Genomic DNA, 27,624 nt, shown 5'->3' with positions numbered 1-27,624 from the left:
GAGCATTAACTTCTCGTCGTGCTGTGTAGTGTGATACATACTAGTAATGAAATCATGCGATGGCCAGGTCGGTCTATTTGTTTAAAGGTATTTTTTTTAAATGGCATGATAATAACATACGTAATAACTTAAGACAGAAGGTCCTTTAAGTAGAGACTAAATAGATTAATCGACTTGGTATTATATAGATCTCACAACTTTTTACGGCGAGACTTGAGGTTTTTACAGGATGTTTTTGATGGGATGAAATTGACTGCCTCCGTGGCGCAGTGGTCCTTATGTCGCCACGCCGCTACCATTGCTTCGGAGGGCCGTGAGTTCGATTCCCACACGGAACAATTATTTGTGCGATCCATAAATAATTGTTTCGGGTCTGGTTGTACTTTGTGTCCGTTGTTTGTATGTTTGTAAAAGTCCCTACGACACAAGACCAATTCTCAATGCGGGATTATAAAAAAAAAACCAAAAGGAAGTCAAGTTTTTAAATCACTATGAAATTATTAATTAGGTCGAATACTGACACTGTCCCACTGCTGGGCAAGGGTCTCCTCCCGTAATGAGGGAGGGGTTAGGCCTTTAGTCCACCACGCTGGCCGAGTTCGGGTTGGGGACTTTGCATGCCCTCAATAAATGTATAAAACAAATTTTAGGCATGCAAGGTTTTCTCACGATGTTTCCCTTCACCGTTAGAACAAGTGATAATTATTTCTAATACGCACATAACTTGGAAAAGTCATTGGTGTGTTGCGTCGGGCTCGAACTTGCGACCACTTGCATGAGAGGCGTTATACCACTCGGCTATCAATATCAACTTTATTAAAATTTAAACATCTGACATAGGTTATTGGGTTACGGGGTTGAAAAACTTTTCCAACCCTTTATTACAACCCCGGGTTATTGAGACGAGGGTGCGATATATTGATCCCTACCCCTAATAATTGTATATGTCGCGATATTCAAATTTTGAAAGGGTTTATTCCGGGTGTAAGAGTTGAAACTTTTCTTAAGAACATTAGAAGTTTTGGAGTGATATTGAACTACTTTGTTGCTGTGGTTTTATTTATTTACTAGCTGACTCGCGCAGCTTCGCTTGCGTCACATAAGAGAGAATAGGTCACAATTTTCCCCGTTTTTGTGACATTGTTTACTGGTACTCTGCTCCTATTGGTCGTAGCGTGATGATATATAGCCTATAGGCTTCCTCGTTAAATGGGCTATCTAACACTGTAATAATTTTTAAAATCGGACCAGTAGTTCCAGAGACCAGTGAGATTAGCGCGTTCAAACAAACAAAAAAACAAACTCTTCAGCTTTATAATATTAGTATAGATTTTAAATTTACAACTTTTATCCGTATATATTCTCACGACTTTATGAGTATTGAATGTCTGTAATTTTCTTTTAAAGACTACTCCCGCACCTAAATTTGCTCTGCAACATTCATAGCTCATATTCTATAGATGGGTGGCCATTCTTATCTATACTAATATTATAAAGCTGAAGAGTTTGTTTGTTTGTTTGTTTGTTTGTTTGAACGCGCTAATCCCAGGAACTACTGGTCTAATTTGAAAAATTCTTTCAGTGTTAGATAGTCCATTTATCGAGGAAGGTTATAGGCTATATATCATCACGCTACTACCAATAGGAGCAGAGTACCAGAGAGAAATGTTTAAAAAACGGGGAAATTTTTGACCCATTCTCTCTTATATGACGCAAGCGAAGTTGCGCGGGTCAGCTAGTTTTATATATTTTCTTTAAAAAGTCAATTCTCGCACCAAGTCTTTGTCTTGTACCAAAGGAACTTCTACAAAAATACAAACACCGAACGAAAAGTACAACCAGAACCAAAATAACTATTTGTGGATCGCAAAAATAATTATTCTGTGTAGGAATCGAACCCATGACCTCCCAATGCAATAGTAGCGCTATGGCAATCTTAATCACTGCGCCACAAGTGCAGTTAAAATAATACAGCATATAACATTTGTAAAAGACCTGGTTTTTGGGCAAGATATTGGTTTTATGTTTAAAATCTAAGTTAATAATAATATACGTTTTTATCATTGGCGTCAGTTATCATAACCAATACCGACTTTTAACATGCTCTCCGAAACACGGAGGCGCTTAATCAAATACCACCCACCTATGTGATGTCCGCGCTAAGTTTGCTTAACCCACTTATCTTTTACCGATCTGTAAGCGCAACTAGCTATAATAAAATCCTTTAAACCATAGTATACTAGCTGACCAAGCAAACTTTGTTTTGCCATATAAATAAAAAAAAGGTCACTTAGGGACATGAAAAATAGATGTTGGCCGATTCTCAAACCTACTCAATATGCTCACAATATTTCATCAAAATCGGTCAAGCCGTTTCGGTTTAGCCAGGAGTATGGCAACGAAAACTGTGACGCGAGAATTTTATACTTATATTAGATATTAGATTTAACATCTAAAAATGCAAGTCACTACAACAAACGTTACATAACGGAATATTTTGCATCACAACTGGGGTTTCCGCCCCTATCTCTCAAAGGGGTTGATACGAGAAAATCAGTCACCCAAATGTGTTTCTGTTTAATGTTTAACTACCCATATCCAACCCTAATTTAGGACTAGCTTTAACTGCGGTTTCGACCGCGTCGTGGTATAGAATTTTTAGTGTATTTTTTATTATTTAAAAAAGTATTAGGATTAATAAAAGAAAAAAATAGTTTAGAAAAGAATTACTTGAAATACAGATACAAAATCTTTTTTTTTTCTCTGCTTTTGCCCATAGAAAGACAGTGTGATTTTATGTATGTGTGTACATAAAATAAAATATAAACATATTTTTGGGACAATTAAAATTTTTGTACTAATATTACAAACCCGAAAATTTGTAAGGTTTCAATACCTTATGGACAAAAAGATTTTTGGCTTAGACAGTGAATCGTTTTTGATAAAGTTTTTCCTGATGTATTATTAATTTTGACCATAGAGTGACTTAAAGACTCGGGAACAAAGATAGGCTACTTTCTTCAAATAGAACTCCTTATATATCTTATTAATTTTACCCAAATTACAAAAAAATATTATATAGATACACATTTCAAAACTTAATACACACCTAATTTCAACCAAAAGGTTGAAAGATACTAACATCAAAACTCAACCACCCCATTGTTTAAGGGGTTGAAAACAAAATTATTATCAAGTCCATTGCACTTAAGACAGTTCGGAAGTGGGGCGTATAATAGGAAATGTAAATAAACGCTGCACCTGGCGTCGCCTGGCGTTCTGCCAACCACCGTGACAATATCAAAATACTATCTATTTACCTGAGGCGCCCACAGCCAGTAGCGCTCACCGGTCGGTAAACGATCTGTGGGTTAACCAACCGTTGGCGCGGTCATTCCATAGATGGGTGACCGCATAGTGGTATTTGAACTGGGCGTCTCCGTGCTTCGGAAGCAACGTAAAAAGCAGGTCCCGGTTGTTGTCGATTAAGATAACAGTCGTTAAGCCACGTCAAAGGCCTTCGGGCAGCTTGAACAACTTTGACACTAGGTTGACCACTAACCATACGACAATATCAAAATATCTGTTTACCTTCAGAGTAAAGACATTTACCTCTTTCTTGATAAGTTGGGTAGACTGTCTTTGTGATGTGTCGGGGGAGTAACGAATTGCTGATACTGAGGTCTCGGGTTCGGCTCGAGGGTCGAAATTAGTGCTGTTGGTATTTTCTATCTAGATTTTGAATATTTTCTTATAGTAGCCCGAAGTTTGGAGGCGTGCCCCTTTTTACATAGGACTAACATTCTTAATAGCTTGTCGCGGGTGTATTTCATGTACTTTTTTCTAAAAGCTGCGAGCATCTTTCTACTAATATTGTAAATGCGAAAGTTTGTGAGGATGTAGGTATGTATGTTTGGTACACTTTTACTTAAAACTACTGGGCGGATTTCGAAGAAATATAACGATCCATATTAATTTACTCGAAACATAAACTACTTTCTGATACTCGTAACTATGTTGGCGCACGTGGTCTGAACCATTGAGTCTTAAACAGTTCTAAAAATAAAAATAATTATTTTATCTTTTACGTAGATGACCATATTATTGTTAACTGATCTGTCACGAAACTTAACGCAATAGGCCGAATTCCACCACGAGTAAAGTCGCGAGTAAAACCTAGTAGTGATAATAAATTCAATTTCAAATCAAAATACGAGGCTAATAATTTTTAACTCCAACTAAATCTACTTGACAACTTAAGATAACCAAAAGATCAAGCGAAACTTCAAAGCGTGCCGCGCTACGAGATCAAAGGATAAGCCGACTCGGGTGGAAGGGGTGAAAATGGGGGGTTAGCGGTTTTTGTTTGAAATTACTTATAGTTAGTTAAAACCCTTAGGGGATGGATAGTTCAAGTAGTTTGAAATGCTGTGAAAGATGATCTGTAAGTTAAGCGGGGCTTGACAAGGATTGGTAATAGATGGGTGGCCGGGATTCTTTGATCTACGCATCTCCGTTGTGATATATGGCCGGAGAGCGCAAAGCTACTTACGTTCATTGATCGCTAAACGATGAGTGTGTTAAGCAACTCTAGCCAAGGACGGCCAATAGATAGGTGACCTTTTAATGCTCCACGGTCATTTAAGGGTCGGAAAGTGAAGCAAAAGTTAACAAAATCATTTTTAAGGTTGGTGGCTAGTCATAACTCATTTAGGAGGAAACCTTTGCCCAGTAGTGGGACAGTAATGGGCTAAAAAAAATATTCTGAAAGAGACCTTAGCCCAGCGGTGAGAAGTCATGAGTTATAAAAAAAACTAATTATTTTAAAGCAACAGTCTACGATATCATTGCAAGCTCCTATAGTTAACTTTAGCGAAAATTAAATGCGCGTTGACCTAGAAAGAGAATAATCGATACTTATTATTCTCATGGGAACGTACTACCGGCATATAGTTAAATTAATTGATACCTGCCAGAGGCAACAGGCTGGCTTAGTTAACAACAGCCGCGCGGATCGATCTCTGAAGTTAAGTGCCGCTTACTGAGGTTGGTCTGTGGATGGGTGACCGTCTTATACATATCGAGTTTCAAGCTATGTGGGAGTCGGTTTTCAGTCTCACCGGATGCAGCTGGAAACCAGTGTTTTACATAGAGCGACTGTCTATCGGACCTCCACAACCCAGTTACCTGGGTTATAACACGATACCCTTCGGTAAGACTGGTTGTCAGACTTTCAAGCTTCTGACTACTGTTAACGAATCAATGATCTTTGATAATAACAGCCGGGACCCACAATTTTACTTACCTTCCGAAACACAGATGACCTCGATATGTATAAAATGGTCACCCATCCACAGATCAACCTCGGCAAGTGTAGCTTAACCTCAGAGATCGATCCGTGCGGCCGTTGTCAACTAAGCCACGAGCTCCTCATCGGGTTGAACCCTGTCAAGCGTAATTAAACCAACCCCAGTTCGAACCTTTGTCGGGTAAAGTGTTGTTGAAATATTTGTACGACATTCTCGGGTTACTGTAACGGAATTTTGGGTTTTATGTAACCCGTTTTTCAGTTTTTGCTTATAAACGGTAAACGATCACACGAACGAACAATACGCTTACCTATATCTATACTAATATTATAAAGCTGAAGAGTTGGTTTGTTTGAACGCGTTAATCTCAAAAACTACCGGTCCGATTTGAAAATTTATTTCAGTGTTAGATAGCCCATTTATCGAGGAAGGCTATAAGCTATATATCATCACGCTACGACCAATAGGAGCAGACTACCAGTAAAAAATGTAACAAAAACGGGATAAATTTTGACCCATTCTCTCTTATGTGACGCAAGCAAAGATCGGGTCAGCTAGTATTTAATAAGATCTCTGTGAAAAATTTCATCAAAATACATTTTAGACCTAATTTTTGTATGACACACTACCAAACATTATAACATTTCATTGACAATATTATTATGACCTAATCTAATATATAAAATTCTCGCGTCACAGTTTTCGTTACCGTACTCCTTCGAAACGGCTTGACTCATTCTTATGAAATTTCGTGAGCATATTGAGTAGGTCTGAGAATCGGCCAACATCTATTTTTCATACCCCTAAGTAACACTTTTTTTTTTAATGTATATGTCAAAACTAGCTGACCCGCGCAACTTCGCTTGCGTCACTTAAGATAATCATAATTTTCCCCGTTTTTGTAACATTTTTCACTGTTACTCTGCTCCTTTTGGTCGTAGCGTGATGATATATAGCCTATAGCCTTCCTCGATAAATGGGCTATCTAACACTGAAAGAATTTTTCAAATCGGACCAGTAGTTCCCGAGATTAGCGCGTTCAAACAAACAAACAAACAAACAAACAAACAAATAAACTCTTCAGCTTTATAATATTAGTATAGATAACGTTTGCCGGGTCAGCTAGTAAGTATATATACCTGCAAAACGTATTCTTTCACTGGAAATTAGTTCAGCAGAACATTTTTCAATTACTTAAAAACACATAGCTTTGTTAGTTAATGAGGCGACAAAAACGGGGAGATATCGATCCACCCTTACAAGGGTGTAACAGGGGTGGAACGGACAACGCGAATGTTTCGTTACATTTTTGCGATGAAACTGGGGGATGGATGGACGTACAAAAATTTTTTGACGTATGTATCATTTAGCGTATATGTATATTATAGCGTCTCTGCCTCACCTTATGGGAAAAAAGCGTGATTTATATGTATGTATCATTGTAGTCTTGACGTGTATCTGTTTTTAACCGACTTCAAAAAGAAGGAGGTTCCAATTAACTTGACCAATTACTGCCGCGTTGCTAGACAAAGTTTTCCTCCTGAATTTTTGGAAGATGTTAAACCTTGAGTCCACCATACTTATGCGGTTTGGGGGCTTTGCATGCCCTCAATCAATTAATCCATAACTAATTATTTACAAAATAATATATTTATTCGTTTAATTCCAAAAAATTTAAGACCTAGTTAATCGAAACAATTATTTCTGTGATCCACAAATAGTTGAATCGGGTCTGGTTGTATTCTGTGTCCATTGGTTGTATGTTTGTAAAAGTCGCCGCAGCACAAGAGCAATACTTAGTGCGGGAGTTGTCTTTTTAAATAACAAATATTAAAAACTACATATTATTATCCTCTTAATTTCATCATCGCTTAGCCTTTCTTCCAACTATGTTAGACTCGGCTACCAATCTCACCTGGGTGATTGCCTATCGGACCTCCACAACCCAGTTCCCTGGGTTATAACACGATACCCTCCGGTAAGACTGGTTGTCAGACTTTCAAGCTCCTGACTACTGTTTACGACTGTCAAAGATCTTCGAAATTGATAACCGAGACCCACAATTTAACGTACCTTCTGAAACTCGATATGTATAAGATGGTCACCCATCCACAGAACAACCTCGGCAAGCGTAACTTAACTTTAGAGATCGATCCGGCTGTTGTTAACTAAGCCACGAGCTCCTCTTATAAACTTAAGTTATGGGAAAAAAATACCCATATTTTATACCTAATTTGCTTAAAAGTATCACAAGAGTATCTTCATACAAGCGTGAGGGCTGTCACCGCTTCAGTTATTAGCACGCACGCCTGCTTCAACCAAAGCTAAGAATAACCAACCCTATTGAGGGTAGGGATGTAAGGCTTGAGATGTATTTATTATTGCAACCCCTATTTTATGGAATAGGGGATGACTTTTTGAAAAAAAATAGATGTGTGTTTTTGAAGCCGGGTTTTGAACTATGGTCGTGTTTAATTTTATTAAAAAAGGTTTAGTAATTTTTCTGTAAAATTCGCTTAGTATGAACCTCGTTTTCGGCCGCGTAAGGAATGTTTTTTAAAGGAAAAATAGTAGTTGTATCTTATTTTTTGTATTCAACTATCTTTTTACAAGTCTTCAATAAAATCAACCGATAATCTTTAAAAATACATTATTCATACATAAAATCGCGCCTTTTTCCCATAGGGGTAGGCAGAGACCAGAGAACGTCACTTGGTACGATCCTTACAAACTTCCCTTGCTTCATTCACATACATACATGTTGTCATACAGGACCGTCGGTTACGAGTAGCACCTGACCTTTTAACAACACATCACCGATATGATCTGTGTATGTCTTTCTAAGGCGTCATTTCATTACCATCCTTTGAAAATTACATAATTTTTGACCCGGAATTCAAACCCGCTCTTCCTTCTTCGAAAGGGTATAAAAAACCAATATTAAAGTATATTAACAAAGACCTGTTGAATGTACAAAATGCTTCTGTCAAAGACTGACAAATGATAAATGACTGTAACACCAATATACATAGAGCTGTGAGTGCTAAGCAATTGTTTGAGGAGAGAGGTCGAGGTATATTGGTAGTGTGTACCACCAAATTAAATAGAGCTATGAATACTAAACAATTGTTTGGAGAGAGAGGTCAAGTTATATTGGTTTTTGGTAACTAATTTTTGGGAGCTCTAAGTTTAAAAGGAAATTTGTGGCGCCCATAGCCAATTGCACTCACCGGTCGGTAAACGATCTGGGGGTTAAACTTACGTTGGCGCGGACATTCCGTAGATGGGTGACAGCATAGTGGAATTTGAGCTTGGTGTCTCCGGGCATCGTAGGGCACGAAAAAAGTCGGTCTCGGTTGTTGTCAATTAAGATAACAGTCATTAAGACACGTCAAAGGCCTTCGGGCTTGAACAACTTTGACACTAGGTTGGAGAAGAAGCTGTGAATGCTAATCAATTGTTTGGAAAGAGGGGTCTGTTTATATTGGTATATGAAGGCCAAATCATTTGAAGGATTTTATGTATGTATGTACTTTTAACTAGAAAATCTTCCCACGCGAAACTACGGGCAAGAAGCTAGTTAAAAGAGATATAACAATTTCATTTTTACTACATCAAAAGGAATTTTCTAAAAAGTTTTTGAAAAACCTATGACAGATAAACAGAAAAGCCTCTACTTTTTAAGTTAAGTATTATTATTTTATTTGTGTGGGTAGTACAAAAAATATTTTTGAACTGACAGTTTCAAATTCGTTCAAAAACAAGCCTTCAGGGCGAATTGTTAACTCTTTGATGTGAATAAAATAAATTAAAATAAAATAGTTAGTTTAAAATAGGAGATAATTTATTACTAGCTATTTATTTTTACCTAGAGGTTCACAGTGGCATCGCCCGGTTTAAACTATTATTTAACAAAATTACCTTTATATCTATTACACTTTGGCACCAAAATATTGTTTAATACATTTATTGAGGGTATGCAAAGTCCCCAACCCGCACTTGGCCAGCGTGGTGGACTCAAGGCTTAACCCCTCGTTTGGGAGGAAACCCTTGCCCAGATGTGGAATAAAAGAAAGACTTATTGGTCCGACCCGCGATTCGAACTCAAGACCTCTGGGCGACAGTTCTAAACACAACCAACCACATTACTTTAATTGATACAAACGGGCATCAAACCTGCACTCCCCACTTTTATAAAACCTACGACAAAATACTAAACCAACGAAAATATTTTGAGAAAAAAAAACTTTTTCTTGAATTAGGGTTTAATAGTGTAAGTGCGTGTTTGACTCTCATTATAACGGGTTCCGTCACTTTAATACCGGTGAAATACTTCTTTCCTGTACTTTTGACTTAATCAAGCATTGTTTAAGAGGTATTTCCTTATTATTCTGGTTATATTACGACTGTTTATCGTATGGTTAGTGGTAAACCTAGTGTCAAAGTTGTTCAAGCCCGAAGGCCTTTGACGTGGCTTACCGACTGTTATCTTTGTAGACAACAGCCGGGACCGACGTTTTACGTGCCCTCCGAAGCACGGAGACGCCCAGTTGAAATACCACTATGTGGTCACCCATCCATGGAATGACCGCGCCAAGAGTTGCTTAACTCACAGATCGTTTACCGACCGATGATCGTTTGCCAACTGGCTACGGGCGCCTCAATTTTTAGATAAATCCTACATTTTCTAGCTCTTTTTTAAGTTGTCAGTCTATAAAGAAAAATGTAGAGTTTTATTGGTCAAAGATTAAAGTAATCTTTTAAGTAGTTTCTAACATAACTTTTGAACAAAGTTTTTCTTTATAATATTAGTATAGATGTTTTCTAGTTCGACGTATTTACGAAGCTTATGTTAAAAGTTTAAACATTCAAAGGGAAGTAATCTAAAACATTTGCATTCAGTGAAGTGTAAATTTAATAGAGAATACAAGTATTTGAAACTACCGAATAAATTAAGCGAATATTTTAAAAAAACTGGAGGCCGCCCGCGACTTCATCCGCGTGGAAACCCTTCCCGCGTAAATCCCGATCCTTCAGGAACTCCGGGATAATAAGCCTATGTGTTATTCTGGGTCTTCAGCTACCTACATACCAAATTTCAACGTAATCGGTTTAGTAGTATTTGCGTGAAAAAGTAACAAACTTATAATCATCCTTACAAACTTTTGCATTTCTAACATCAGTAGCATTATCGAAGCCACGACCTCTACTCTCAATAGCCGTATCTAACCACTGTACTATCGTCTTTAAAGTTCACCACGATTTGAACCTCCGACCTTTCGGGTCGGGTCAATGACCTTTCTTATAGACGGTTTATACTATGAATAATAAGTAGGGTTTTGTGCAGTACGTCTTCAAAGTATTCTTCTTATCGTATGGTTAGTGGTCAACCTAGTGTCGAAGTTGTTTAAGCAAGGCCTTTGACGTGACTTAACGACTGCTATCTTAATTGATAACAACCGGGACGGAATTTTTACGTGCCCTCCGAAGCACGAAGGCGCTCAGTTCAAATGCCTCTATGCGGTCACCCATCTTTGGAATGACCGCGCCAAGGTTTGCTTAACCCACGGTTCGTTTACTCACCGGTGAGCCTAGTTGTCTAAGTTGTTCAAGCCCGAAGGCCTTTGACGTGGCTTATCGTTATCTTATTGATAACAGCCGGGACCGACTTTTAACGTGAGCACGGAGACGCTCAGCTCAAACACTGCACCTACATCTATGTAATGTACGCGTTAACATACTGATCGTTTACCCACCGGTGAGCGCAACTAGCTAACTACAAATACTTCTCTCTTCCAATGAGTATATGTGAGATATGATATATGTATGTATGTAAGCGTATTTTTAACCCCCAACGCAAAAAGAGGGGTGTATAGTTAATCTAATAATGGTACTATAACTCGGCCGTTACAAACGTGCTCACTACGTCATAATCAAAAGAATCATAGTAATGTGACAATGTGTAGTGAGCGAGAGACTCCGATATAATAACATGACTTAGTTCGCACGTTTGAAATAGCCCGATTGTAGAACAAAAATCTTAAAGAAAATACACACGAATTAAACCTCCTCTATTTTAAAGTCGGTGAAAAAGTTCAACTTGTAAAAATTAAAGTCGGTTACCCATTTGAACCGACTTCAAACCACAAACTTACGACCGGGGTGTGTCAATACATATCAAAATATAAGTATACAAGTTATAAAACCACATTGAATAAAAATGTATACAATTTTTGCGTTCACGACAAACATTGCGTGTTTAGGACATTTAAGAATGTTTTCCAAAATCAAGATATACTATATAGCTGACCCGCGCAACTTCGCTTGCGTCACATAAGAGAATCATAATTTTCCCCGTTTTTATAACATTTTTCACTGGTACTCTGCTCCTATTGGTCGTAGCGTGATGATATATAGCCTATAGCCTTCCTCAATAAATGGGCTATCTAACACTGAAAGAATTTTTCAAATCGGACCAGTAGTTCCCAAGATTAGCGTGTTGAAACAAACAAACTCTTCAGCTTTATAATATTAGTATAGATAGTATAGCTGACGATCCAACACTTAATAAATACATTCATTTTTTTTTAAAGTCAACTCCCGCACTAAGTATTGCTCTTGTGTCGCATGGACTTTTACAAACATACAAACAACGGACACAAAGCACAACCAGACCCGAAACAAGAGACACGAGTATGTATTTAGAAGTATATAAGTATGTTTATCAGTTATCTGGTTACAGTACAAGCTCTGCTTAGTTTAGAATCAAATAGCCGTGTGTGAGTAGTCCAATGAAATATTGCGATATAAATTAGAAAAAAATATATAACTATGTCTGACCTGTGAGTCGAACCCGGAACCTTCTGGTCAGTAGTTTGATACACTACGTCACAGAGGTATTCAATAAAGATTTAATGCCATCAAAAACATTCTGTAAAAACCTCAAGTCTCGCCGTAAAAAGTTGTGAGATCTATATAATACCAAGTCGATTAATCTATTTAGTCTCTACTTAAAGGACCTTCTGTCTTAAGTTATTACGTATGTTATTATCATGCCAATTTTAAAAAAAATACCTCTAAAACAAATAGACCGACCTGGCCATCGCATGATTTGATTATTAGTATGTATCACACTACACAGCACGATGAGAAGTTAATGCTCCTGAAATGTTAATGGCGAATTTGTGTTTTCTTGCGATGACCAAGTCGATCTATTAGTTTTAAAGATATTTTTTTTTTAATTGGCATGATAATAACATACGTAATAACTTAAGACAGAAGGTCCTTTAAGTAGAGACTAAATAGATTAATCGACTTGGTATTATATAGATCTCACAACTTTTTACGGCGAGACTTGAGGTTTTTACAGAATGTTTTTGATGGCATCTCACTTCTTTTTGTAGAACGAACATAAGTCCAATTTTATGGAAAGACGTTTTTTTTTCATAATTCAACATATTTTCCTATGGGAATGTTGTTCAGTTTCATGGGCTAAACACCCTTACCCACCTTATACCCCCTCCCGTTATGCCTCATATAGCAGGTACCTATTTACACCTATTTATTTTATTTTCTACAGTAATAATAATTCATTAACTGCAAATGTAACCTTGTAATCTTATACATTTATATGGGATTACAAAGTTATTGTTGCAGTTGGTGTATTTAGAAAACTGGACCGAAATTAGAAAATATTTAATTTTTCCCATGATTAAGACACTAAACCCTATTTGTATTCTAAATTTAAAGCTTCTAAGTCTGCTAGAAGTACCTTAGACTTTTGATGATCGGTGAGTCAGTGAGTCAGTGAGTCAGTGAATCAGTGAATCAGTGAGTGACAAAATTCAAAATTTTAGCATGTTGTCATTCTTAAACTACTGGTTCAAATTGACTGAAATTTTAAATATACTGTGTTTATACAATGACTGATTAGTTGCTGAAAATCCAGGCTTCTTGTTTTATCCACAACGAAATTATAGGGGTGTCAAAAATAGCCCGAATTGCTTCGAGAAAAGGATGTTACGGCCGTGCCGCTTTTTTTTGCTCGACTTGCGGGGGCACTTCCGTGCCCCCAGATTAATATTCATATTATAGCTTTTAGTGTGCGCAATCTTTATTTAGTATTGCGTGAAAACCTATCACTATAACCAGCGTAATGTTATAAATGGCAGTCGTTTATAAACGGATACGTCTCATTTAATCGTCCAATTATTTGGGCCACGGTCACCCATCATTTTCCAAACCTTGGCGTGTGGTGCCGCACTTTTGTTTTTGTTGCGGGATTATGATGTTTTTTTAAGGGAGGAATGTTAGAGATTCATATTGTTTGGTTAGAAAGAGGGTAGAAAGATGTGGTTTTTAAGTTAAAAAATTCTAGATTGATTTTTAACATGTCAATGCGTATAGCTTCGCCTGTGTGCTTTTTTATGTCATAACTTATATCTTTTCTTGGGAGGTAATATAATAAATTATCATTTCGAATTTCATAAAATCATTTCTACCGCTTTTAAGTTAGAGGAGGCCAAACAAACACTCCTAATATTATACGAATAAAAGCAACCCGCACTATGCCAGCGTGGTGGACTCAAGGCCTAACCCCTCCCTCATTACGGGAGGAGACCCTTTCCCAGCAGTGGGATAGTAATACTATTGGTTTAAATATTTTGACTAGCTTCATATAACCTTGTTAACAAAATGCTGGTTATAACAAGTGTGTGTTAAGCCAGTATTTGCTGTTAAAACCTGAAAGGGATATTTGTAACTAGGTCCCATTTTTTGTAGGTAAGGGTCCTTGAAATATTAGGAATAATTTATCATAATTATGAAAATGTAGGGATTGTAGCAATTTGTAGACTACCTAATTTGCTGGACAAGATTTTATAGAACTGAATCTTATTTAGCTAACTTGTTGTCCACTCGCGGATTTGCCCGCGTTTCCAAAAAACTATTTATTTATTTAAACTTCATGTACAGTAGTGGTACATAGGCGAACTTAATGCATCAAGGCATTCTCTACCAGTCAACCATTGGGTTAAATAAATAAGTTTGTAAGGTGTCTCAGTGCTCCTCTACACTTCCTAAGGAATATTCATAGCAAATGTCAAGTTTGTACGCTCAGTAGTTTCGACTGTGCGTTGTCCATCAGTCAGTAACGGAAGAGTTTTATGTATTTGTAAATTGATAAGAGTTCGATTCGAACTGATGTCAAACCGTACTCATAATCCTTAATCTACTATTTTTGCTACTGAAAAATTACAGTCAGTTGTATATTGTTTACAAGCATTTTTGATTGATATGAACTAGTATACACAATACACATATACAGTCAGATGCTACTCGCAACCAGCGGTCCTGTATGACAACATGTATGTATGTGAATGAAGCAAGAGAAGTTTGCAAGGATCATAGGCAGTTTTATTGTCTCTGCCTACACCTATGGGAATAAAGAGTGATTTTATGCATGTATTTATGTATAAAGTAATATCAACATAAGCTATTTTTGTATCAAAATCAATTTATGAAAAAACACGGAACAGCTTTCTAAATATCAGCAGAAACCGTTCAGAATTGCTTACACCTACACGAGATTTATATCAAAGGAAATATTTTGAAAAAATAACCTCTTCATCGTTAAAATCCTTTTCAATAATATTCGCTAACAAGGTGTATCTTATGTCCGAGGGTAGGGACACTCACCCTCCCCTCACCCCTTAGATAAGGGTTGAAACTCCGTGTCATATTAGGTCGGGGAAAAAGTCTTTTCGCATTATAGTATGTATGAACTTGTAATAACATCTCTTTGATTTCAAGAATCACAAATGAGTACACGGTTCATTAGGTTTCTTTCAGTGAGCTCGTGAGGTACCCAAATATCGAGCTTTCTTGTGTAGAGAAAAGATTTTATTACAAGTTCATATATACTATAATGCGAAAAGACGAGCACGATATATACGATTTGTGGGTTAAGCAAACCTTGGCGCGGTCATTATATAGATGGATGACCGCATAGTGTTATTTAAACTAGGTGTCAAAAAACGGCGCGTAAAAAGTCTGCCCCGGTTGTTGTCAATTAAGATAACAGTCATTAAGCCGCGTCAAAGGCCTCTCGAACGGCTTGAACATCTTTGACACTAGGTTGACCACTAACCATACGATAAAAAAATAAAAAAAAAAATTGTCCAGGATTCGAACTCGAGCTTCTGAGACCACAAATACTGTCAAGACACAAATGATTTACAAAAAGTCATTTATAAGATAATGAAGTAAATAAATTAAATTTAACAAAGAGAATTAACACTGTTTATATTTCGGTCACAAATTACTGAATTAATTGTTTGGAACTCAAATGATAACAGTTTCCGTGCTCGTGGCTTAGTTAACAACAGCCGCGCGGATCGATCTCTAAGGTTAAGCTACGCTTGTCGAGGTTGATCTGTGGATGGGTGACCATCTTATACATATCGAGTTCGTGTAATTAAGGTAATTCTGCGTGTTAGGACTCTTTTAGAAATGGTGGGTATATAAGCGCCCACCGGTGGGTAAACGATCAGTGTGTTAACTTGTACATTACATAGATGTAGGTGCAGTGTTTGAGCTGAGCGTCTCCGTGATACAAGTCACGCTTGTTGTTTAACATAACAACAGTTCACCACAAACACTTACACAACTTTGACACATTACTGTCCCACTGCTGGGCAAGGGTCTACTCCAAAACGAGGGAGGGGTTAGATTTTGAGTCCACCACGCTGGTCAAGTGTGGGTTGGGTACTTTACATGCCCTCAATAACTTTATTTATTTACTCAATATTTATGATAAATGTATAAAGTCACGCTTGTTGTTTAACATAACAACAGATAAGGCTGTCGGTATTGTAATGTTAAGCGATCTTTGCCTCATTCATTTTATAGATGGGTTGGTTTAGCGTCTTAAAAGACTTGTTGTTTATTAAGATAACAGTCGTTAAGTCATGTCAAAGGCTTACCACATCGCTCGGTAAACGATCAGTAGGATTAACAATTGAAGTAGACATTGTAAAGATAAGTAACCGTTTAGTAGTAAAATAAATACATTTTACCCATTAATGTCTTACTGCTCAAATTGTAGGTCCCGGCTGTCATTTCCAAAGATCTTTGACAGTCGTTAATAGTAGTCAGAAGCTTGAAAGTCTGACAACCGGTCTTACCGAGGGGTACCGTGTTATAACCAAGGTCATTCCATAGATGGGTGACCGGATAGTAGTATTTGAGCTGGGCGTCTCCGTGCTTCGGAGGGCACGTAAAAAGCCGGTCCCGGTTATTGTCTACTAAGATAACAGTAGTTAAGCCATGTCAAAGGCCTTCGGGCTTGAACAACTTTGACACTAGGTTGACCACTAACCATACGACAAACAAACAACTTTAAACACTGCGCCAAACGTGCAATGTTTAAATACTTTCGTATTTTTCACGTACTAATCGAGTGTTCATAATATTTTCGCGCAAATCCCGTTTCAGCATCGCATTGAACATACATATATATATAATATATCAACACACGGCCGTAGAACAAAGAAAATGATACTGCGCATGCGTGGTCAGAGCGAGAGAGAACTACGGTCGAACTGTATATAAGCTTACGAGTGGGAAAGAGACGGGACATGTCATAAATTCGAATATACTATATATGTATGGTAAAATAATTAGATATTACTTTTTTTGAATGGAGTATAAAATACGTGCATACAATCAGGTTTTTTTAATGTTGGAGTCGGCAAAGAAAAGTATGTGACGCGAAATAATTAAGGAAATTATACTCATATATGTTTCACGCCTTCCTCCCTTAGGGGTAGGTAGAAACCAACGAATGAAATTAAGTGGAATATTTTCATTAGCGAATATAATAAAACATTCATGTATAAATGTATGCTTTCTTCGGGTAGGCAGAGACCAAAGAACGTCACTTGGTACGATCCTAACAAACTTCCCTTGCTTCATTCACATACATACATGTTGTCATACAGCCAGTCAGTTTTTAATTAAATTTAAATACAGAGCGGAAATAAATGGCGACGCAAAAGGATGCCCTAGAAAGACATACACAGATCATATCGGTGATGTACTTGAAGCACTCATAGCTATTTGCGCTCACTGGTCGGTTAACGATCAAGTAGGTTAAGCAACCTTAACGCGGATCGCCTATAGATGGGTGGCCGTGTAGTGGTATTTGAGCTGAGCATCTCCGTGGTTTGGAGAGCACGTAAAACGTCGGCCCCGGTTGTTGGAAGATATATATCGGTGATGTACTTAAAGCACTCATAGCTATTTGCACTCACTGGTTGCTAAACGATCAAGTAGGTTAAGCAACCTTAACGCGGTCGTTCTATAGATGGGTGGCCGTGTAGTGGTGTTTGAGCTGAGCATATCCGTGTTTTGGAAGGCATGTAAAACGTCGGTCCCGGTTGTTGGAAGATAACAGTCTTTAAGCCAGGTCAAAGGCTTTCGGGCTTGAACAACTTTGACACTAGGTTGACCACTAACCATACGATAAGTAGAAAGAAGGGTACGTAAAAAGTCGTTTTTCGTTTGTTGTTTGTTGTTAACAGTCTTGAAATTCTGACAACCAGTCTTACGGAAGAGTATCGTGTTATAACCCAGGTAACTGTGTTGTGGAGGTCAGATATACAGTCGCTCCATGTAAAATACTGGTATTCAGCTGCATCCGGTGAGACTGGAACCCGACTCCAACATAGCTTGGAAGAAAGGCTAGACTGAATAGGTAAAATACTTTTTAATACTGAAATCTTTTCACGTGGACGATGTTGCGGGCGGCTGCTAGTTTATTATATTCATCTATATTAATATTTCTATATTAATATTATAAAGCTGAAGAGTTTGTTTGTTTGTTTGAACGCGCTAAGCTCAGGAACTACGGGTCCAATTCGAAAAATTACTTCATTGTTACATAGCGCATTTATCGAGGAAGGATATAGGCTAAGTATATATCATTACGCTACGACCAATAGGAGCAGAGTACCAGTAAAAATGTTACAAAAACGGGGAAAATTTTGACCCATTCTCTCTTAAGTGACGCAAGCGAAGTTGCGCGGGTCAGCTAGTAAGAGTCTATAAATATACGGGAACAGTCGCTTTTGTAATTAAAATTCTTCATCTTATATGTGAAATACTTTCTGAAAATATTCTCTCCACTTTGAATAAAGAGTTACCCTCTAATTCATAAACACACTATAAACCTATTTTAGTTAAAAGACTACTATAATATGTTTTCTCTTTTTCATTTCGCTAAGGAGTGAAAGAAACAAAACACTTTATAAGTCTTTCGTAACTTCATATATTTTTATGAATAAGAGGGTTAGTCAGTATGGTTCGGCCGGTAGTGTATACGACTTATGACTATAACTGATCATGGAGTCTCGGGTTCGTTTCTCGAGTTAAGCAAACCGGCAACAGACTGTTCTAAAAGAATATCATCCTACTTATACTATAAATGCGAAAGTTTGTGAGAAAGTATGTATGGATGTTTGTTACCCTTTCCTGCAAATACTACTGAACCAATTTGCATGAAATTTGGTATGGAGATATTTAAATACCTGAGAAAGGACATAGGCTTTTTTTTACCACGGGAAAATGACGCATTCCCATGAGAAAATACAGGTGGCGGACGAAGTCGCGGGAAAAAGCTAGTATTATTATATTTCTAAAATATATGTTTTCTTTTGTTACAGATTGCAGCCCGTGCTTGTCTAAAGGGAATAAAGAGCAAGGTTAATATATAAATTTAAAATTATATTTAAATAACAAATTATTAGTACACTAGAAAAAATGGCGGCCTTAATAAATTATCAACCTTTAAATTTCAATCGCGTTTCAGATTGCAATATAATATTATGTGTACAAGTCGCGAGAGTTTAAAATCGTTAACTTAATAAATTGCTTAGTAAAACCATTTTTTTTTTACTGAGGAGTATAATTGTATTCCCTATAAAGTGTTACAATTTACAATTTAAATACTTTTAACAAATAAAATATTATACTAAACTATGAATAATTTAAATGAATTTTACGTACTTTTAATCAAAATAAGAAAAAATCAAGACAGTCTTCCGAAAAAAGTCGATTTCATAACTTATCATTGTTTCCGTCAAAGTCTACCAGTAGTCTATCACCTTACTATCGGCCCAACTCGGTCTAAACAATTATTTTACAAAAAAACTTTTACATATAAACATTTCTCTTGAACACCTATCTATTAAAAAAACTGCATCCGACATTTAACTTGCCTCCGAAGCACGGAAATCCTCAGTTCAAATACCGCTATGTGGTCACCCATCCTTGGAATGACCGCGCAAAGGGTTGCTTAACTCACTGATCGTTTACCGACCGGTGAGCGCAAATGCCTATGAGCACTTCAGTAGTAAACAGTAATAAAAAATATCTTGGCATTCCACTAAGGTTTTTATTTGTGCTTGTTTCGGGATTTGAACCCCCGGCCTCAGTGCATGTAGTCACACACTACCTACTACGCCATAGAGGCAGAAATTTCACACTTAAATTAGATCATTATATATCAGTCTAGTCTTACTTCCAACTATGTTGTAGTCGGCTTCTAGTCTCACTGGATGCAGCTGAATACCAGTATTTTACATGAAGCAACTGTCTATCTGACCTCCACAACACAGTTACCTGGGTTATAACTTGATACTAAGTAAGACTGGTTGTCAGACTTGTAAGCTTCTGACAACTGTTAACGACTGTCAAAGATTAAACGTGCCTTCCGAAACACGAAGGAACTCGATATGTTATAGATGGTCACCCATCCACAGAACCACCTAAGCAAAGCAATATTAAAACCATTTGGTGATTAAAAAGAGTGTCCAGGAGTTTCTTGCCAGCTCTTCTCATTGGCCCTACCTTCCGAACTGGCGGTAAATTCACTCTCTGTATCATTGACTATCATAAGTGTCAGCATTTGACCTGAATGGATGAGTGATTTGATTTTACAAAGTTCTATATTTCGTGGAAACCTTTAAAATAGACAATTATTGATTAAGTTATCACGTGCCTTCAGTGTTTTCACTAAGTTCCCGCTAAGTTACGAATAAGTTTAAGATAAACAAACCTTCTGACAGTCTGTTTGTTTTATGTATACATGCATAATATCACGCCTGTTATAACCGTAGGTGTATGAAATAAATTTTGCTATGAACAATGTTAGTCCCATGTAATAGGGGGCGAGTATGCCATATATCGGACACGTTACCAAACTCCGGGCTACTATTTAGAATTACATACATAGCATCACGCTTTTCCCCATAGGAGTAGACAGAGCCTTACAAACTACCCTTGCTTCATTCACATATGTACATACATGTTGTCATACAGAACCGCCGGTTACGAGTAGCATCTGACCTTTTACAACACATCACCGTTAAGATCTCAGCTATAAAATGATAGTCAGAATTGTTAAAACCAATATCAGACACTGACATAACTGAAAGAAAAAGATGAAATACACAATGCGACGCGATTTTTTGAAAACTTTGACCCATTCTCTTAGGTGACGCAAGCGAAGTTGCGCGGGTCAGCTAGTACTCAAAAATTAGTAAAATAAGGCATTTGCGCTCACCGGTCAGTAAACAATCTGTGGGTGAAGCAACCATTGGCGCGGTCATTCCATAGATGGATGACCGCATAGTGGTATTTGAACTGAGCGTCTCCGTGCTTTGGAGACACTTAAAAAGTCGGTCCCGGTTATCGTCTACTAAGATAACAGTCGTTAAGCCACGTCAAAGGCCTTCGGGCGGCTTGAACAACTTTGATACTAGGTTGACCACTAAGGCACTATAAGGCATCTGCGCTCATCGGTCGGTATAAAATCAGTGGGTTAAGCAAACCTTGGCGGGATCTTTCCATAGATGGGTGACCGCATAGCGGTATTTGAACTGGGCGTCTCCTTGCCAATTAATTAAGATGACAGTCGTTATCCCACGTCAAAAGCATGTCGGGTGGGTTGAACAACTTTGACACTAGGTTGACCACTAACTACACCTCAAAATTGCCTTAAAATTCATAGTCAAATTCTAGCAAAAGTCAGAGGTCACAACTAGTGAACAATATATCAATTGTTAGTTTATTTTATGAGCAAACTCCGCGGGTCTCGGGTTGTTTGTGTTCAAAATTTCATTAAACAGGACCCGTCAAGTCGGTAATTAGAGGCGGTAGTGTTGGAAATAACCGAAGATTATCGATAGAAAATATTACGATTAAAATTTCTTCGATAGAATGAAAGCGGCTTATGTCTTTATGTAAAAAAAAATGATTTGATGATTCCTATTTTTTTATAGATTTAGGTATAGTTAATTTTCGGGAGTCTCCTTACACAGACATCCATATGTTTGCTTGCATACATATGTTTATTTGCTCCAATTACAACCACGCAGTTTTGTAACAAAATGCTGAAAAAAATATTTTCATTTTCAACTTTGATTTTATGTTGATAGATAATATATAAAAATACTAGCTGACCCGCGCAACTTCGCTTGCGTCACATAAGAGAGAATGGGTCAGAATTTTCCACGCTTTTATAACACTTTTTACTGTTACTCTGTTACTCCTATTGGTAGCGTGATGATATAAAATATGCTCTTTTTCCCGAAAAATATTCTCAAAATTATTTATATCTCTTAATATAACGAAGTCGCGCTAAGGCATATCCGCCATTAAAACAGTTGCCATGACAACGTAATTTTGTTAATTTAATGTTATTATAATATTGATTATTCGCGACTTCGAATTTTCCCGGAAAATGCGTCATTTTCCCGGGGTAAAAAGTAGCCTATGTCCTTTCTCGGGTATCAAACTATCTCCATACCAAATTTCATGCAAATTGGTTCAGTAGTTTAGGCGTGATTGAGTAGCAGACAGACAGACAGACAGACAGACAGACAGAGTTACTTTCGCATTTATAATATAAGTATGGATTATTTTTTCATATAAAAAAGAAAATCTGTAAAAGTTTTCAGTAAGGAAATAAATGTTAGATAAATCTATCTGCTAAATAATAAATAAGTAATCGCTAATATTTAATTTTTTTTTTCATTTATTTTAAAAAGTCAACTTCCGCACTAAGATTAGCATTTGTGTCGCTGGGACTTTCACAAACAACGGACACAAAGTACAACCAGACCCTCAACAACTAATTGTAGATCGCACAAATAATAATATTCCTTGTGAGAATCGAACCCACGACCTCCCGACGCAGTGCATGCAGTGGTAGCGACTTAACTACCTAAACCACTGCGCCAGGGAGGCAGTCAGAGTCTGATAAGCTAGTTGTTAACTATCCAGAAGTAGCGAACTTGAGTTTATAATTTATCGATAACTTATCGATACTTTAAAGAAACTGTCCCATCACTAGTTGAAATTTAGTAATGAATATTTCGTCGTAAAGAGGCCGAACTAGACCGCCCTATATTTTGTTTGTTATTCACAACACTAGTCTTGTACTACGGTTTCACTTGTAATCTAGATCGATAACGCCATCTAGTGAACAAAATGAGAACTAAATTATTTGCTACTTTTGTAGGGCGATTCATAGTAACGCTTACCGGTCGGTAAACGATCTGTAAGTTAAGCAACCCTTAGCGCAGTAATTCTATGGATGGGTGACCGTAAAGTGGTATTTGAGCTGGACGTCTCCGTGCTTCGGAGGGCACGTAAAAAGCCGGTCCCGGTTGTTGTCAATTAAAATAACAGTCGTTAAGCCACGTCAAAGGCCCTCGGGCTTGAACAACTTTGACACTAGGTTGACCACTAACCATACGACAAAAAAACATGACACACCTGTGCCATAGAGACAATAAATTCATATTTTTCACTCAATTTTAATCGCCTCCCACAAAGCAAGGATCATACGTCTTCTTACCTACTGTCATAAATATAACATCTTGATTTCTTGACAGTTATGATCTGTCAAAAGTTGTAAACGACATGACAGTGATTGACAGAAAGGTTTACTTGCTAAGTCGGAAGTGCTATTTATATATTGCAATAACGCTCATCGGTGGGTAAACGATCAGTGTGTTAACTTGTACATTACATAGATGTAGGTGCAGTGTTTGAGCTGAGCGTCTCCGTGCTACAAGTCACGCTTGTTGTTTAACATAACAACAGTTCACGACAAACACTTACACTACTTTGACACTAGGTTGAACACTATAACAACAGTTCACGTCATAGCCAATATTTTCGTCCTTCGCAAGGTTTAAAAGCCCTTTTTTTAAAAGTTAATCTTTATATATATATAATTCTTCTGTAAGTGTGTATTTCACTGAACTTCTCTTAAACGACTGGACCGATTTTGATGAAATTTATTGTGTGTGTTCAAGGGGATCTGAGAATGGTTTAGATTCACAAAAAAAAAAAATTAAATTCTCGCGTCACAGTTTTCGTTGCCATACTCCTCCGAAACGGCTTGACCGATTCTCATGAAATTTTGTGAGCATATTGAGTAGGTCTGAGAATCGGCCAATATTTATTTTTCTTACCCCTAAGTGACAATATATGTTTTTTAATTTACATGGCAAAGCAACGTTTGCCGGGTCAGCTAGTATAATTATATAAATGTGATATTAATTTTCCTTTTTCTGAAATTATTACTTTAACTAATCCTACTAGTCCTACTAATATTATAAATGCGAGAGTTTGTGAGTAGGTATGTATGGATGTTTGTTACTCTTTCACGCAAATACTACTAAACCGATTTCGATGAAATTAGGTAAGTAGGTAGCTGAAGACTCAGAATAACACATAGGCTACTTTTTATCCCGGAGTTCCCGAGGGATCGGGATTTACACGGGAAGGGTTTCCACGCGGACGAAGTCGCGGGCAGCGTCTAGTATTACACACCTATCCGACATGATTGATTAATTAACTGTCTATATGACGTTGTTGGCGATTGCAGCGCAGAAGCCTCGGGTTCGAATCCCGGGTCTTGTAAAATGCTATTTTATCTCTTTTCACGGGCCCTCCACTTCATAAATCTGATATTATAAATGGATAGCTAGTTGCGCTCACCGGTCGGTAAACGATCTGTGGGTTAAGCAACCCTTGACGCGGTCATTCCATAGATGGGTGACTGCATAGTGGTATTTGAACTGGGCGTCTCCGTGCTTCGGAGGGCACGTAAAAAGTCGGTCCCGGCTGTTATTAACTACGATAACAGTCGTTTAACCACGTCAAAGGCCTTCGGGCGGCTGGAACAACTTTGACACTGGGTTGACCACTAACCTTAGGTTCGAATCCCGGGTCTGGTAAAATGCTATTTTATCTCTTTTCACGGGCCCTCTACTTCATAAATCTAGTTTTTTTTTTTTTTAGTTTTTTTAAAAAGACAACTCCCGCACTAAGAATTGCTCTTGTGTCGCGGGGACTTTTACAAACATACAAACAACGGACACAAAGCACAACCAGACCCGAAACAATTATTTGTGGATCGCACAAATAATTGCTCCGTGTGGGAATCGAACCCACGACCTCCCGATGCAGTGGTATCGGCGTGGTGACCTAAACCACTGCGCCACGGAGGCAGTCATTATCTAATATTATAAATGGCAGATTACTGTTATATTTCATACACCTCTGCCTACACGCTCAGTTATAAGAAGCTTGTCATTTATGCAAGCAAAACCACAGCAAAAAGGCTTGTGAAAATATATTTTTGTTCTATTTGCGCTTCTCTCATCAAAGAGAACGAAGGTTTTAAAATACTGGCGTTGTAGCAAAAGGAATAGGTAATAAGGCTACACAGCTAGTCCTACTTTTAAAGGGGGGAGAGGGGGTGGGGGCGTTTTTTGCATGAGCCTAGTTTTTGTGAATGGTTTTGCTCGTATGAATGTCGTGTGTTGTGATAAACTAATTAAATGATGGAAAATTTTGGACCATTTTTTAACTGTAGGTCTGATAACTTACTTACTTTGTCTTAACCGCCATAAAATCTACTTGTACATGATTTTATTTTTGTAGGATATTATAAGGCCTAATAACATAATCTAGAAGAGCAGTGATAGCCGAGTGGTATTAGTTAGTACCTCCCTCGTTAAATTGTGGGTCCCGGCTGTCATTATCAAAGATCTTTGACAGTCGTTAAAAGTAGTCAGAAGCTTGAAAGTCTGACAACTAGTTTTATAACCCAGGTAACTGTGTTGTGGAGGTCAGATAGACAGTCGCTCCGTGTAAAACACTGGTACTCAACTGCATCCGTTTAGACTTGAAGCCGGCTCCAAGATAGTTTAAAAGAAATGCGAGAATAGTTTGTAAGGATCGTTCCAAATGGCTTCGACTTTTTCATTTAAATATCCACAGTAAAGTGACAACCCTTAATTAATAAACCTTAAACTGACAACCCTAAGCCTGACCCCTATAACAGTCCAAAAATGTTCGCAATTAAATTTGTAACTACGGTCTACATCGTAGACCGGCTACGGCGTAGCACCTCTACGAACCGCTACGTAAAATTTGTTCCCCTTCCAATTTGGTAAATGTAGCTTGATGCTACGGGTTATGGGGAAGAGAGAGAAAACATCGAGAAGGAAAGAGAGGTCCGATTTTAAAGTAATTATTTGCTTAATTTTGAACTAGATATACGTCTGTGGCGAAGTGGTTTAAGCGTTTTTACGAGTGAATGTTTGTAGGTTCGATTTCTACGCGGCACACATATTTGTGTGATTGACAATATAGTTATTTTGTGTCTAGTTGTACTTATGCCCGTTGTTTGTATGTTTGCAAAAGTGCCCACGACACAAGGCTAGTTATTACTTACTAGACTCAAAAATCAATCAATTTAATTTATATTTTAATTGGCCTTGACTTAAAAACAATCAATTTTTAGAAATTTAAATTGACATTTGAAAATCAAATATTTTTATATGTACCGACTGTCAATTTTCTAATTTAACTAAGATACCAATAGCCATGAAATCTAGCAACACAATAGCTTATAATTTGCATAACAGTATATACTAATTTTTTTTCCTGAAATACCCGTATTTTCATCCAAACATTTCATACAAATTCATACATGTTATTTCAATTCAATAACTTAATTATCGAAACCGAATCTTAGGTATTTTTATTAAACCCCAAAAAGGGTTTTATAAAAACATGAATTTTCCGAAAGGGTTTTTGGGGTAATACCCAAATAACGGGTTATGTTTGCATTCAATTATGTAGTAATAATATATTTAAAAAGGCCACGATAGCTGAGTGGTTATATTAGCCTCCCACGCGAAAAGTCGAGGGTTCGAATACCAATGACGGCCTTTGTGGCGCAATGGTTAAGGTGGTCGCCTTGATGCTATCATTGCGTCGAGAGGTCGTGGGTTCGATTCTCACACGAAACGATTGTTGATGTACATGAACACAAATAATTGTTTCGGGTCTGGTTGTACTTTGTGTCCGTTGTTTGTATGTTTGTAGAAGTCCCCGCGATACAAGGGGAATTCTTAGTACGGGAGTTGTCCTTAAAAAAAAAGAAAATACTTTTCAAAGTTATGTGTGTATTAGAAATAATGATCATGTTGTTATAACGATGAAGGAAAACATCGTGATGAATGACATGTGTGAGAGTTGTTTAACACAAACCTTGAAGGAATATTCTTGGCTAGATTTATTCAAATCTAACTCTATCATTTTAAGAGAATATCTATGCCCAATTTTGCCCAGTAGTGGGACAATAAAGTTAAACATGTGTAGTTATTATTAACCTACTTCAAAAAAGAAGGCTTTCAAATAGTCTTAATGCATAACTTTTTTCTTGATTTAAGATAATTATTATTTTCTTTTGAAACGGGGTGCTTTTTATATTGCCATTAGTTTGAGAAAATTTGACGTGTCGTTTTCGAGGTAGGGTTAGAAATGAACCCTTTAAAACGTGGAAATAGCAGGCTAGAAATTTGTATGAAAAGTTGTATTATTTTTTATTTATATTGATTGTTATATTCCTAATAATTTGACACAAAATCGAGTAGGTTTCAAGATATCTTTACAAATTAAGCCCTTAAAAGGTTGAAATAGGGGGCTAATGTTTGTTTGTCGTATGGTTAGTGGTCAACCTAGTGTCAAAGTTGGTCAAGCCGCCCGAAAGTCCTTTGACATGGCTTAACGACTGTTATCTTAGTAGACAACAGCCGGAACCGACTTTTTACGTGCCCTCCGAAGCACGGAGACGCCCAGCTCAAATTCCACAATACGGTCACCCATCTATGGAATGACCGCGCCAACGGTTGCTTAACCCACAGATCGTTTACCGACCGGTGAGCGC

At 37.4% G+C, this 27,624-nt stretch overlaps 1 protein-coding gene across 2 annotated transcripts in view; it reads left to right on the top strand.

The window, feature by feature from the left end:
* Positions 1-27,624, top strand: part of LOC142985403 (cytotoxic granule associated RNA binding protein TIA1) — a 196,529-nt gene that overhangs the window by 108,733 nt on the left and 60,172 nt on the right. Inside the window, exon 3 of one of the 2 annotated variants that reach the window (XM_076133541.1) lies at positions 19,031-19,069. The exons of the other annotated variant lie outside the window; for it this stretch is intronic. Coding sequence (XP_075989656.1) covers positions 19,031-19,069 — 39 coding nt within the window. The remainder of the gene's footprint in view (positions 1-19,030; positions 19,070-27,624) is intronic. 2 annotated transcript variants of the gene reach the window in all.

This window comes from Anticarsia gemmatalis, chromosome 30 (genome assembly GCF_050436995.1).
Source record: "Anticarsia gemmatalis isolate Benzon Research Colony breed Stoneville strain chromosome 30, ilAntGemm2 primary, whole genome shotgun sequence".
NCBI lineage: Eukaryota > Metazoa > Arthropoda > Insecta > Lepidoptera > Erebidae > Anticarsia > Anticarsia gemmatalis.
This window is presented reverse-complemented; position numbering and strand designations above follow the sequence as displayed.